This window comes from Brienomyrus brachyistius, chromosome 11, assembly GCF_023856365.1.
Source record: "Brienomyrus brachyistius isolate T26 chromosome 11, BBRACH_0.4, whole genome shotgun sequence".
Classification (NCBI taxonomy): Eukaryota; Metazoa; Chordata; class Actinopteri; order Osteoglossiformes; family Mormyridae; genus Brienomyrus; species Brienomyrus brachyistius.
The window spans coordinates 26,943,487-26,957,527 of record NC_064543.1 but is presented as its reverse complement, the minus strand read 5'-3'; the positions used below and the strand labels follow the sequence as shown (position 1 = coordinate 26,957,527).

Genomic DNA, 14,041 nt, shown 5'->3' with positions numbered 1-14,041 from the left:
AATGTCTGTGTCATGTGTGGTGTCCCCATGGTGGGCTGACACCAGGGACGTGGCTGTCATCACTGTGAAAGTCGCAGGGACTCAATGCACAGTTACTGCTCTTGTAGGGTTATGGGGGAAAAACTGCATGTTTTTATGTTAAAAGCAGAAGCATAAAGGCAGAAATAATGTTACAGCAAGCCAAATGGGAGAAACCTCATCGGCCCGATGGAGGAAGCTGAAGAGAAACAAAATGCCAGTCCTCCCTGATGTTTTCATAAGACATTCCTGGGAGCAGCGATACTCCCCCGTGCCGCGTTTCGGAGGCCGATCACCATTTTTCAGGTGCGGAATTTGTTTTGTTGGACAGCAAGGTGTGGATGTAGAGGTCAAGTTTAAAGAAACATTTTTTTTCCGAAAGGGTACTTAAATCTTCAAAGTGGGAGTTTCTGCAGGGATGGCGGCCGGCTCGTGGGGTGAGATGCCCCCAAACTCTCTGCCTCGTCCCTGACTTTGCCCCCCCCTCCACCCCCGCCCTGTCAGTTTTGTTTATCAGTCTTGGGATATAATACTCCCGGTAGAACAAAGTAGAGAGTAACGGATCGCCTTTTTTTCCTTGAGTGGATGCAGTAAATCTTGCTGCTAATTCCGTTTTACAGTGACCTCGCTCCAGTGTGTACCGACGTCTTCACCCTGGTGCAGGAAGTCCAGTCACTGGCTTATTTAGGTTACATGCACATTATGTGCTCTGGCCCAAATCTGGGCCCCCTGGGCCATTTTCAAGGATGCACACAGACACAATCCCTGATTTAGTTTAAAGTTTATTTAAAGTTATTTATTTACATTAAATTTATTTTGAGTAACACGTTTGATATGGTGCTCTTCTACAAGCGAAGTACTCATGTAGTGTTTCTTAAATGCTTTGAATGGCTGTTAATACACCATGTCTGTTATGATGTATGTGTGTAAAGCTTTCAGCCATGTCCAGTACTTAAGTGAATATGAATTTGAGAACTCCTTTGTTAGCAGAGTGGTCTTAAATGACTCACTCTGGAGAGCGATTTAACCATTTACCCATAATGCCTGAAGGCCTTTTGTTAAGGGCAGGGATGACTATAGTTCGTCTTTTTCTTAACAAATTTGACTTAATCTTCACAAGACAAGGACGGCTGCAGTCATTTTAATAAACGGCTATATTGTTACGGAGCTCACAATAGAGGCCGTGGATTCCTGAAAGTGAGGTATCTGTCAGGCAGGGTGTGTTTTAGCGGCACTGAAGGAGTTGTGCGGCGTAAAGAATTTTCCGGAACGGCACCGGGACAGGCGGCCGTTCTCTGAGTGTGCCGAAACGTGAAGACTAACAGGGCAGCTGTCATTGGGGTCACGCGACGCCGTCTGCTGCCTCAGAACCACCGAGGGTGAAGGTCATACACTGTCCAGGATGGCTGTTTGGGGGCGGGGGCGGGGGGAACTCTCGATGGAAACAGGCTGACCTTCACGTGTCTGTATGTGTGGGGGGGCTCGGAGCAGTGTGTTCTCCATCAGTAAGCCCCGCGACAGCATGGCGGATTCCAGCCATTCCTGCCCTGATTCATTGTGTGCTACACTAATGTTAAGCGTACTCCCGTCACAGCCATAGCCCCCACTGCTCCCCTTCTAGCATCCACCCACCCCCGCTCCTCTGCCATACTGTGGTTCTGCTCTCGGGTCTCTGTCCTGCATTTGGGGGGGGGGTTGTTTAATTAATTATTATTTACATGCTTACAATGACCTTCTTGGGAAGCAAATCGTCCTTCGTGGCTTGGAAAATAGTTTGATTATTTGACCCCTTGTCAGGGAAACAGGAAGAGGGAAAATAAATGGCATTGTCTGCATATTAGCCTGGTCCTTCTTAAAGGGGCTCCCTCTGCATGCAAGTCAGGATAAGGAATCATCCTGGTTTGGTAAGGGATCGTCTTACTTTGTCACCATTAGCAAAAAGTGGTAAAAGCAGCACAGGTTTTATTATCTGAGCAGGACGTGTCTCAAACATGCAGGAGGCCTTTTGGTCTTGAGTTTGAGCTTTCAGTAATCAGACAGGAACAAAACCAACAGTCCATTTCATGCTAAAAACCAAACTATATTGAGATTTACAACAAACTTTTTCAATTCAGTTTGCGATGTGGTTCTGCATGAAATCAGTTTTATCTGTAATGCAGTTGGCAGTGTCTGTTGTTGGCAGTGATGAGTGGCATTAAGAATGTGGTACGTCAGTGTACTTACCCTGTTGCCTTCTTCTGTTTCTTTTTTCTCACAGAGTCCTCTTGCATGGAGAAGCTACTCTCAAAAGACTGGAAGGAAAAAATGGAAAGATTCAACACGACTGAGCTCCTAGGAGATGTCAAAGGTCAGCTTGCGTGACGCAGTCTGAAAGACCACTGTGTGGCAGAGGAATCTGTTACATCGCTGGATTGCTCTTTAAAGCCTCTGCTCATCCATCCGTCCATTTTCCAAACCGCTTATCCTACTGGGTCGCGGGGGGTCTGGAGCCTATCCCGGAAGCAATGGGCACGAGGCAGGGAACAACCCGGGATGGGGGGCCAGCCCATCGCAGGGCACACTCACACACCATTCACTCACACATGCACACCTACAGGCAATTTAGAAACTCCAATTAGCCTCAGCATGTTTTTGGACTGTGGGGGGAAACCGGAGTACCCGGAGGAAACCCCACGACGACATGGGGAGAACATGCAAACTCCACACACGTGGGACCCAGGCAGAGACTCGAACCCGGGTCCCAGAGGTGTGAGGCAACAGTGCTAACCACTGCACCACCATGCCGCCCCGCCTCTGCTCATTTTTCATGTTATTTATTTAGCATGGTGTTTCCCAAACCAGTCCTCAGGGCACATTAAATGCATCCACGGTTTGGTTTTTTCCCAGCTCTCAGTACACCTATAAGGGATTTAAAGCTCCTGAATGCTTGGGTCAGGTGTTCTGGGAATATGAATAAAACAAAAATATGGATTTGTCCAGTGTGCCCTGAGTACTGATTTGGGAAACACTGACTTAGCAGATGCTTTTATTCAAAGCGATGGTACAAATGAAAAGGCTGGAGTCATTAGAAGCATTGCATAAGGGCCCCATGGTGAAATCATTCTACTGAATGTGGGATTTGAACCAATGACCTTCTGAGCATGGTTACAGAGCTACCCCCTTTATGGTCTGTGTCTATCAGAGCGCAACCGGGGTCTCCTTGAGGACTGGTCTATATCACTAGCAGGGAGGAGGGCCCATGACCCATAAGCCCCACCCTCCCTGACCTGGGCTGCGAGTCAAACCCAAGGCCCAGCTGGATGGTCCACTGGGAGAAACCAGGGAGAAGAAGGAGCCATATACCACTGTCACATTAATATTTATATAGGTGCATTTCACAGATTCTTAGATATATCAGTTAATTAATTATTACTTAAGAAGCTATTTACAGATTAGTTACATGACAGCAAACACCTTTAAGTATTACAGTGAATGGAATCTCTCTTTGTATGATGTTTTTCCATGATCTAATAAAATAATATTTGGGATATTAATATGACAGTCACCCTGAATGGAAAAGCAGTTGTGGACAGATGGATGGTATAACAGTATTATTTATTATTGTCAGGACTTGGGAAATGAGTTTATTGTACTTAACATTAATTTAGGGCTTCTCGTCACAAGCTCATGTGAAAGGGGGCTTTCAAAGGCAGGGTGTCAGCTCCCACGATTCGTTGTGGCGAGGACGCTGAGCCAGGTAGGTCCATAAATGACCGGGATTCACTTGCCTCCCTAGACTGATTCCCCAGGAAGTCACACATATAAATATTGTTCATATCAGACGGTGAGTCACGGTGAGGATTTTAATTAGCACGCCGTTACATGTGACGGTAGACGCCTCAAAGGGCCCCTTTGTGCTCCCCCTGCACAAACGCCTCTCTCCGTGTTTGATGTCGGCCACACGTAAATACCGGCAATTAAAAAGAAGCTCGGAGTTGGAGGAGCCCAAGGTCGCCTTAATTAAAACGCAAACAAAGGCACCACGCTGGGAGCAGCGTATGATTAAGATCTAAAGTGTTATGATAAATCAGAGGCTGCCTTAATTGTTGGGTTAAAATCAATACAAAAGCCAGGCGTGCCTTTGGGTTTAAATGAATGGGATGAAGTAGCAGATAAAGGCTGACATCTTGATAAAAAAAGCAGGCCCACCGGCGATCTGGCCTTGCCGGCTGTTTTGAAGACTGAACGCATTGAATGTGAATCCGGCGGCATTGTAACGTCCTACCTGTGGTGCTTCTCTCTCTAGCAGCTACAAAGGACAGCTTTTCATATTGGCTCATAAGTGAAATCTAAAAATCACCCTGTGGCAACAAGTGAAGCATATTTTTCCCCCTGTGCAGCTTTCTTGCTGGTGGTATACAGTAACCAGGTTATGTTTTTCACATTAACCACAGACCAAAGGTGGCTTCAGTACATTACTATAGAAATGTACTGATGTTTTTTTTTTTTTTTTTTACATTAACGTCATGAACTTTACATTAATTCATCATAATATTTGAAACATTTTTTATTTGTAGAAAGAGCTGGGATGTGGACATGTGTGATCATAATTGATTTGAATATTAAACTTGATACTACACATACAATGATGAAATTACATTTAAATTTATTAAATTTAAACATGAAATCAGTAGTACAGATAAGGTAGAGTTACTGGATAGCTGGTGGATCATCACGTGACAATCGCACAGGTGAGTGTGTCTGTCCAGACCTGCGTTTGGCTGTCAGTCTGCAGGCCTGGCCTGAAGGGAGGGATCTGCTCAGTGAAATCAGAGAATGAGCAGGAGGCAGTGCCAGCATGGTGTGTGTTTAAGGCCCCTTTGTCACTAACCCACCAGGACAGCACAGAGAGCACAGCGGCATCTCACTTAGCACCCACATCGAGATGTAACCAGGCCGACATTGCACACATTACACAGCCACATCGAGATGTAACCAGGCCGACATCGGACACATTATGCAGCCACATCGAAATGTAACCCGACCGACATCTCGTACATTATGCAGCCACATCAAAATGTAACCCAGCCGAAATAGCGCTCATATAGCAGCCGCATCGAGATGTAACCCAACCGACATCGGACACATTATGCAGCCACACCGATATGTAACCAGGCCGACATCGGACACATTATGCAGCCACACCGATATGTAACCAGGCCGACATGCCGGACACTCTGCCTCCACACCGATATGTGACCAGGCCAACATGGCGGACACTCTGCCTCCACACCGATATGTAACCAGGCCGACATGGCGGACACTCTGCCTCCACACCGATATGTAACCAGGCCGACATGGCGGACACTCTGCCTTCACACCGATATGTAACCAGGCCGACATGGCGGACACTCTGCCTCCACACCGATATGTAACCAGGCCGACATGGCGGACACTCTGCCTTCACACCGATATGTAACCAGGCCGACATGGCGGACACTCTGCCTCCACACCGATATGTAACCAGGCCGACAAGCCGGACACTCTGCCTCCACACCGATATGTAACCAGGCCGACATGGCGGACACTCTGCCTCCAAACCGATATGTGACCAGGCCGACATGCCGGACACTCTGCCTCCACACCGATATGTAACCAGGCCGACATGCCGGACACTCTGCCTCCACACCGATATGTAACCAGGCCGACATGCCGGACACTCTGCCTCCACACCGATATGTAACCAGGCCGACATGGCGGACACTCTGCCTCCAAACCGATATGTGACCAGGCCGACAAGCCGGACACTCTGCCTCCAAACCGATATGTGACCAGGCCGACATGCCGGACACTCTGCCTCCACACCGATATGTAACCAGGCCGACATGCCGGACACTCTGCCTCCACACCGATATGTAACCAGGCCGACATGCCGGACACTCTGCCTCCACACCGATATGTAACCAGGCCGACAGGGCGGACACTCTGCCTCCACACCGATATGTAACCAGGCCGACAGGGCGGACACTCTGCCTCCACACCGATATGTAACCAGGCCGACAGGGCGGACACTCTGCCTCCACACCGATATGTAACCAGGCCGACATGGCGGACACTCTGCCTCCACACCGATATGTTACCAGGCCGACATGCCAGACACTCTGCCTCCACACCGATATGTTACCAGGCCGACATGCCGGACACTCTGCCTCCACACCGATATGTTACCAGGCCGACATGCCGGACACTCTGCCTCCAAACCGATATGTGACCAGGCCGACATGCCGGACACTCAGCCTCCACACCGATATGTAACCAGGCCGACATGCCGGACACTCTGCCTCCACACCGATATGTAACCAGGCCGACATGCCGGACACTCTGCCTCCACACCGATATGTAACCAGGCCGACATGCCGGACACTCTGCCTCCACACCGATATGTAACCAGGCCGACATGCCGGACACTCTGCCTCCACACCGATATGTAACCAGGCCGACATGCCGGACACTCTGCCTCCACACCGATATGTAACCAGGCCGACATTGCGAACACTCTGCCTCCACACCGATATGTAACCTGGCCGACATTGCGAACACTCTGCCTCCACACCGATACGTAACCAGGCCGACATGCCGGACACTCTGCCTCCACACCGATATGTAACCAGGCCGACATGCCGGACACTCTGCCTCCACACCGATATGTAACCAGGCCGACATGGCGGACACTCTGCCTCCACACCGATATGTGACCAGGCCGACATGCCGGACACTCTGCCTCCACACCGATATGTAACCAGGCCGACATGGCGGACACTCTGCCTCCAAACCGATATGTGACCAGGCCGACATGGCGGACACTCTGCCTCCACACCGATATGTAACCAGGCCGACATGCCGGACACTCTGCCTCCACACCGATATGTAACCAGGCCGACATTGCGAACACTCTGCCTCCACACCGATATGTAACCAGGCCGACATGCCGGACACTCTGCCTCCACACCGATATGTAACCAGGCCGACATGGCGGACACTCTGCCTCCAAACCGATATGTGACCAGGCCGACATGGCGGACACTCTGCCTCCACACCGATATGTAACCAGGCCGACATTGCGAACACTCTGCCTCCACACCGATATGTAACCAGGCCGACATGCCGGACACTCTGCCTCCACACCGATATGTAACCAGGCCGACATGCCGGACACTCTGCCTCCACACCGATATGTAACCAGGCCGACAGGGCGGACACTCTGCCTCCACACCGATATGTAACCAGGCCGACATGCCGGACACTCTGCCTCCACACCGATATGTAACCAGGCCGACATGGCGGACACTCTGCCTCCACACCGATATGTAACCAGGCCGACATGCCGGACACTCTGCCTCCACACCGATATGTAACCAGGCCGACAGGGCGGACACTCTGCCTCCACACCGATATGTAACCAGGCCGACAGGGCGGACACTCTGCCTCCACACCGATATGTAACCAGGCCGACATGCCGGACACTCTGCCTCCACACCGATATGTAACCAGGCCGACATGGCGGACACTCTGCCTCCACACCGATATGTAACCAGGCCGACATGCCGGACTCTCTGCCTCCACAACGATATGTAACCAGGCCGACATTGCGGACACTCTGCCTCCACACCGATATGTTACCAGGCCGACATGGCGCACTCATTACGCCTTTTACTGGGGTGCTCCTCACCGCCTACTTTTGTATGTTGTACAAAAAAAAAACATTTCACCAATTTCCAAAATGAATGCATGGCTAAAGCCACACACACACACACACACACACACACAAATATATAGTGTTTATCTTGTGCCTTAATTATACATTATAGTGGAATCCATCTGTCGGTTTCTGGAGAAAAATATTCACAATATGAGCTCAGTGACTCTCCAGTGTGGATTGAGTTGACCACCTTCCTTCATGGCAGCCATCTCCTTTCACTCTCAAAGGGCCATTTTAATTTGCCGGTATCTGTTTGGTGTTTCTCTTCCTTAGAAAAAGAATCACATATTAGTATGTCACAGGATTTGATAATAAGTTTAAATTTCTTGCTGACAGGTGTCGGTTTCAAAAGGTTTGTTTGGAAACGTGTAGCTTCTTTGAGCTGTTGTTAAGGTTTTCCTCAGCATGTGCAGGGGGTGATGGCTTACCAGTCGTACCTGGGGGTATTCGTGTCTTGGGGCAGGATTGCCAGGAGGTAGCAATGGCGGTTTGGTTTACATGAAGACAACATCACTGCTGTTTTTGGCACACAGCGCCCCATTGTTAAATACCTCCCATTTTCACTTCTGCTCCCATCTGCATGCCCTCTGCCGAGAAACGTAGAGGAGATAACATTTCCCAAAGGAAGATGGTGGCGCCGGAGGTGGTGCTATCGTTTGGCAACCGGAGGGTTGCAGGTTCGAGCCCTGGTTCCTCCTGACCCCATCGAAGTGTCCTTGAGCAAGACACTGAACCCCAAATTGCTCCTGGTGAGCAGGTTGGCGCCTTGTATGGCAGCCTCCGGTGCATGAATGTGGATGGGTGAATGTGAGGCATAAAAAAATGTAACGTGCTTTGAGTACTCGTAGGAGTCGAAAAGCGTAATTTAAATGCAATCCATTTACCATTTAGCAAGGCGCTGCTTGAAGGGAGGTATTTACTTCCCATTGCTGTTTCTGACACAGCACTTGTAGCAGTGATAGCTGTCTTTCTGTGGGGACCGTGTCCGTGTTTGTTAATGCGTCTGATTGGCAGGATTAACAGGGCTTATGCCAGGAAAGGGCCAGGTGAAGCAGCTGTTGTTCATATTGTCATGGCAACGGGGCCAGGGCACTACGGTGGCCCTCAAGGGGCAAAACAAATGCCATTTCAATGGGTGAATTAGCGCTTACGGAAACAGTTCAAGTTTTGTTTGTCAGTTTGCTTTTTTTCTTTTTAATGTAATAATTAATAAAATGCCTACTGCTTTGCACAGAATGCCTAGGAATCTAGCAGGCTATCCAGCCAATGCCATGAGAACACTGTGTTTTGGAAGCCCTTCTTAGTGTCCTTGAATTCCTGCTTTCCACTTTGTGTTTCTCTGCAAGCTCAACACTGGTCACAGGCATGAATTTTCCATTCTTTTGGCACAGAGGTGGCAGAATCTTGCTTGGACAGGAATGTGGCTTTTTAAAGGTTCTTTACTACATGTTGTAATGAGTAGAGAAATAAATCCTGGTGATTTCCATGTAGATGGGCATAATTTCACTGGATATTGGATGATAGTTGCCAAAACAACTGTTCCACTCCAGTGTTTGGTGGGCTGGACTTGAATACAGAGCGGCATGGTGGCTCAGGGTTGTGGGTTTGAATCCCACCCCTGCACTGTGTGTAGGTAGTTTTATTTCGGTGCTTAGTTTCCCTCCTACAATCCAAAAACACGCAGTTGTTTTAATTGGCGTCTCTGATAAACCTCTTATTTTTATGTTGTGGGGACCATTTTTTTGGTCCCCACGAGGGGAAACTTAGTTTAAAAAAAATCTGTGACTGCAATCAAAAAACTAAAAATGGCAAAAGTCATGTATTTTGTTAGTTATTGTTAAGGTTAGGACTGGGTAGGGGTTAAGGTCGTCATGTTGGGATTAGGGTTTTCCCCATAGAAATGAATGGACGGTATCCTAAAGATATGAATACAGACATGTGTGTGTGCCCTGTGATGTCCAGCTTTTTCCCCAGCTTCGTGCCCAGTGCTACCTGAGATTGGCTCAGGTATCCTTGTGATCCTGTACTGGTGACACAGTCTGACGATGGATGTATGTATGGATGAACAAAGGCTGAATAGGAGAGCAGTGAGCACTGAACACACAGGGTGGATGAGCCAGAGAAAGATGCCTGGAGTTGAAGGCCACCGTGGTCACCTTGTCGACGTGAGGAAGTCGAGCTCGGGGTCTGGGGTGGGCGTGTCCATACAAAGGGCCCCTCACACAATCGCCACATTTAGAGAGCTCTTAATTTACTTAGGGGGGGGGGGGGGGCATGGCAGCGCACACAGCCTTGTGCACAATGGCCGGCTGATGCAGACACAAAGACATTCCAGTGTCCCAGTGTTAAAAAAGTCATTCAGATCTCGTCTATAATGGTTCAGCTGTCTTTGCCAAAGGCAGGAAGAGAATGGGCCGCTTTGTGATTCTCTCCTTTTACCACCCCCCCCCCCCCCCCCCCTTCCTTTTTTGTGCTGAATCTTTTATCTGCGTTATTCACTTGGGACTCTTCAAAGTAACAAGCTGCCATCTCTCCTCCTGTGCTGGACTTGGAATCGAATTAGACGCTGCTTGATTAGGGGAATGGGCATGGTGGGGGGGGGGGGGGGTAGGGGGTGGGGGTTTGATTGAACCAAACAAATAACACCCCCACAAGGCACCTTCTATCCTGCACAGGCCTGTTTTGCTTTTCCATGTCACCCATGTTTTCCTGATGAGCACAGAGCACAGGAACATCTTCTGCACTCGCAGAATCCCAGAGGTGCTGGTTCTGGCTTATCCCTTCCTGTGCCTTCATGTTCAAACAGCTGCCCTGGTGATCGAGATAGAGGATGGGGTAGGAGGGCTGTAAGGGGTGCCAGACAATCTAGTTTTGTTGGTCTGCCAGAAGACTTGGACCATCCAAAGTTACCTAGGGTGTACCTCCAAAGGTGTACCTCAGGGCCCCCTCCTGGGGTCAGCCTTTGGGTTGGAGGGAACGTGTGTCTCTCCTCCCTTGTGCATATTTCGTAATTTGACCTGCTTGTAGGGGGGCGGGGGGCTGCCATCTTAGCTTTGTTGTGCTGGCGTTTGTTCTGTTCACTGTCCCCACCAGTGAGGTGGGTCCCAGTTTTTCAATTGCTCTGAGATCCAAAACCACTATGTTTGCTTCCTGACTCACTCATTTGGAGGTTGCCTTTTGTGAACCAAATCTGTTACGTTTTTCTGTCATCAAGTCCTTTCCCTGCCTTGGCTGTCCATAAATCTGTCCTTTTGTGGCTCATTGCCGCTCTATGAGATTCCTTTCCGTACCCAGACTCTTCTTCCTGCGAGTAGATCCTCGATTTGACATAGCAAAGCAGCTACGACCTCGTTCACCATTTTGTGTGCATTCTATGTCAGAACTAAAGAAACAGCCCATCCTGTCTGTACTTTAATGCGTTTATTGTATACTGTCTGAATTTATTTGATGTGGCTCGAATTGGCTGGGAGACAGTGAATATATGCTCAGTCAGAGTATATTCAATAACTTTCTAAGGTGTCAGAAGCATACATCACTTTAACGTGAGTCGTATCCTCGCGTACCTACCCCCCCCCACCCCCACCATGCCATAAATTGAGCGAGCCGTATAGCTAGCGTTGGCGTATGGGTCCCAGCTAGAGTGGGGGCTGGCGACTGAGGGTGGGTGGCTTTCTCTGTCCTTCTCGCTGCCCTGAAATGCCACCCACCCCAGGACAATGAGGCCTCTGTTAATATTCCACCAGGTTGATGCCTGGTCCTCACCAAACCCTCCAGCACACAGCTGCCAAAACCCCCCCCCCCCCCCCCCCCCCCCCCGAATGCCTTGGGTTCCATGTCACTCTCACAGTGGGCTGTTACGTTCTGACGTTCTGGGGACAGTTCTCTTCTGTCTTAAACATTGCTGAGGGACAGGTAGGCTTAATGTTTCCCTTCTGCTGTTACCTTTCCTGTTTGGGAGGGGCTCAAGACTCAGTGTCCCAAAGTCCCGCCCACTTCGTCCTCCCCCTGCTCTCCACCGCCTACAACCGGGAGGACAGCGCACATGCTAGCCCCGCCGTGTCAGTGAGCACAGCTAGCTGGAACCTCGTGAGTGGCGGCTGTCCACGGGCGGGCTAAAGGTTAATAAAATCGCCATGGAGTGTATCGCTGTTACAGATAAGCTATTCAAGGCAGGCGGAGCCCCATGAATAAGGAGTCATTTCAGGCCTCAGGGAACCACATGAGGCCAAAGTGAAAGGAAGCTTTCAGGTGATTTTTTTTTCTTTCTTTTTCTTGGGAGGATAAATGGAGAATTGCAGCTCTCTTCCATCGCTGCGGTGATGGGGCTGCCAGTAAATTGCCTGAATGGGGCTGGAGGTTGACAGGCCCTATTAAGACAAACTGCCATCCTCGTCGCAGAGATAACATGAATCAGTTGTTTAGTCAAATTAGAGCGGTCTGAGTGGAGCAGGCCCCGGGTAGGGGGGGGACAGATGTGCCTGGATGGGTGGGGGAGGGGGTGCAGAAAGACGCCCGCAGCAGCCGGATGGAGCACGGCTGGTCGCAGGTGAGAGGGCATGGCATGCTGTATGTCTGTGCAGGTGTGCACAAAGGACCCCCCCAGGGTAGGCTGCCCCGCGGCTTCTGCAGCAGCTGATCTGAAAGGGAGCCGCCCACTGTGGCTCAGAGCTGCCCCCCCCTCGCTCGCGGGCCGTTCACACAGGGGCGTCGTCAATGTGCTGCTCTGCCTCATTGTACGCCACCTTCTTTACTTATGTCTTTTTTATTCCTTATGGTTTGTTATTGGGTATTTACAGATAAAATGAACATTAAAATGATCATTTTTATAGTTATTTTGATATTTTTTTATGTTTATTATTTTTCCAGTTATCCCTACTCAGGTTGCATTTTGCTTTTGCTTTGTCATCCACAGCGCAGTCATGTTGGCAGTGATCAGTGATGTGATCTATTGTGTTCCTTGGGCACACTGCGCCCTGACCCCCTGCCGGGGTGGTGGGACAGCGGGTGTGTGTGTGTGGGGGGGGGGGGGTTACCACAGACGTCTGTGTCTCTCGCCCCCTTAATGAGATGCTGAGCTGTCATTACAGCAGGTGCCACAGCCCGATGAAGTTAGCAGGTGTGATGATCGTCAAAAAAGCCCCACTGTATAACATATATATATATATATATCAGCAATCTGCCACCTCTCAGAGTTCCTCTGTTTAGTGGGAACAATCCCCCGCTTCTGTAGAAAAGCTGTGAGAATAACCAAGGAAGATAAAATCTGATGTGGCGAGTGGCGAGGCTGCAACCTTCACACTGCTAATGAAGGCGGCGCGCAGGCAGTGCCAGCTGCATGTGTTGCGCCATCCTGATGGCCGTGGGGGACACTGTGCGCTATCCAGGCATCAGAGGCATAGCGCAGCCTGAGGAGTACAGGGATCGGGGCACGCTTCTCGGGCAGTCACTGCTGCACGCTCGCCTGCTTCCCCCAGTGCCTCTGACCATGAGGCAGGGTAGCCAAGCACATCCTGGGCTGGCCTTTGCTATATCCAGTGACCCAGCATGATGATTATAATAATAATGATTTTTCTGGTTATATTAAGAGTGAAAGGAGGCGAAAGCGAGATGTTGGCTGACCTGCAGATCCCGCCAAGACACACTTACATACAGAGGCATCCCCACTTTTCAAAGATTAGTGGGCATCTATTGTAACATTAATAAGGTTATTACAGGGTAACTGATGCTAATAAAATATATTTTATCAGATCTTTAAGCTCAGTCTCATGTAAATGCCTCACTGCGGCCGTCAGACCCTCCCACCCTGCGCCCACCTGCACCCTCATACCATGACCTTTGACCCCGCCCTTCCCCCACAGGTACCCCCGAGAGCCTGGCAGAGAAGGAGCGGCAGCTCTCCACCATGATCACCCAGCTGATAGGCCTGCGGGAGCAGCTCCTGACCGCCCATGATGAGCAGAAGAGGCTGGCTGCCTCACAAATGGACAAGCAGCGGCAGCAGATGGAGCTGGCCAGGCAGCAGCAGGAGCAGGTGAGGGCCTGTCTGTCTACCCGCCCATCAGCCCACCCGTCCACCCGCCTGTCTGTCTGCCCACCTGTATGTCCACCACCTGTCTGTCTGCCCACCTGCCTGTCCACCACCTGTCTGTCTGCCCACCTGCCTGTCCACCCGCCTGTCTGTTTGCCCACCTCTCTGTCCACCCGCCTGTCTGTCTGCCCACCTGCCTGTCCGTCTGCCCATCTGTCTGTCAAACCATGTACCTGCTTGTCCGTCTGCCCAACCAT

The 14,041-nt window shown here is 50.2% G+C and overlaps 1 protein-coding gene across 6 annotated transcripts in view; it reads left to right on the top strand.

The window, feature by feature from the left end:
- Nucleotides 1-14,041, top strand: part of LOC125751683 (transcription factor SOX-6-like) — a 146,129-nt gene that overhangs the window by 72,589 nt on the left and 59,499 nt on the right. For all 6 annotated transcript variants that reach the window (XM_049030837.1, XM_049030833.1, XM_049030838.1 and 3 more), the window contains 2 exons: nucleotides 2,276-2,365; nucleotides 13,615-13,787. In XM_049030837.1, coding sequence (XP_048886794.1) covers nucleotides 2,276-2,365; nucleotides 13,615-13,787 — 263 coding nt within the window. The remainder of the gene's footprint in view (nucleotides 1-2,275; nucleotides 2,366-13,614; nucleotides 13,788-14,041) is intronic.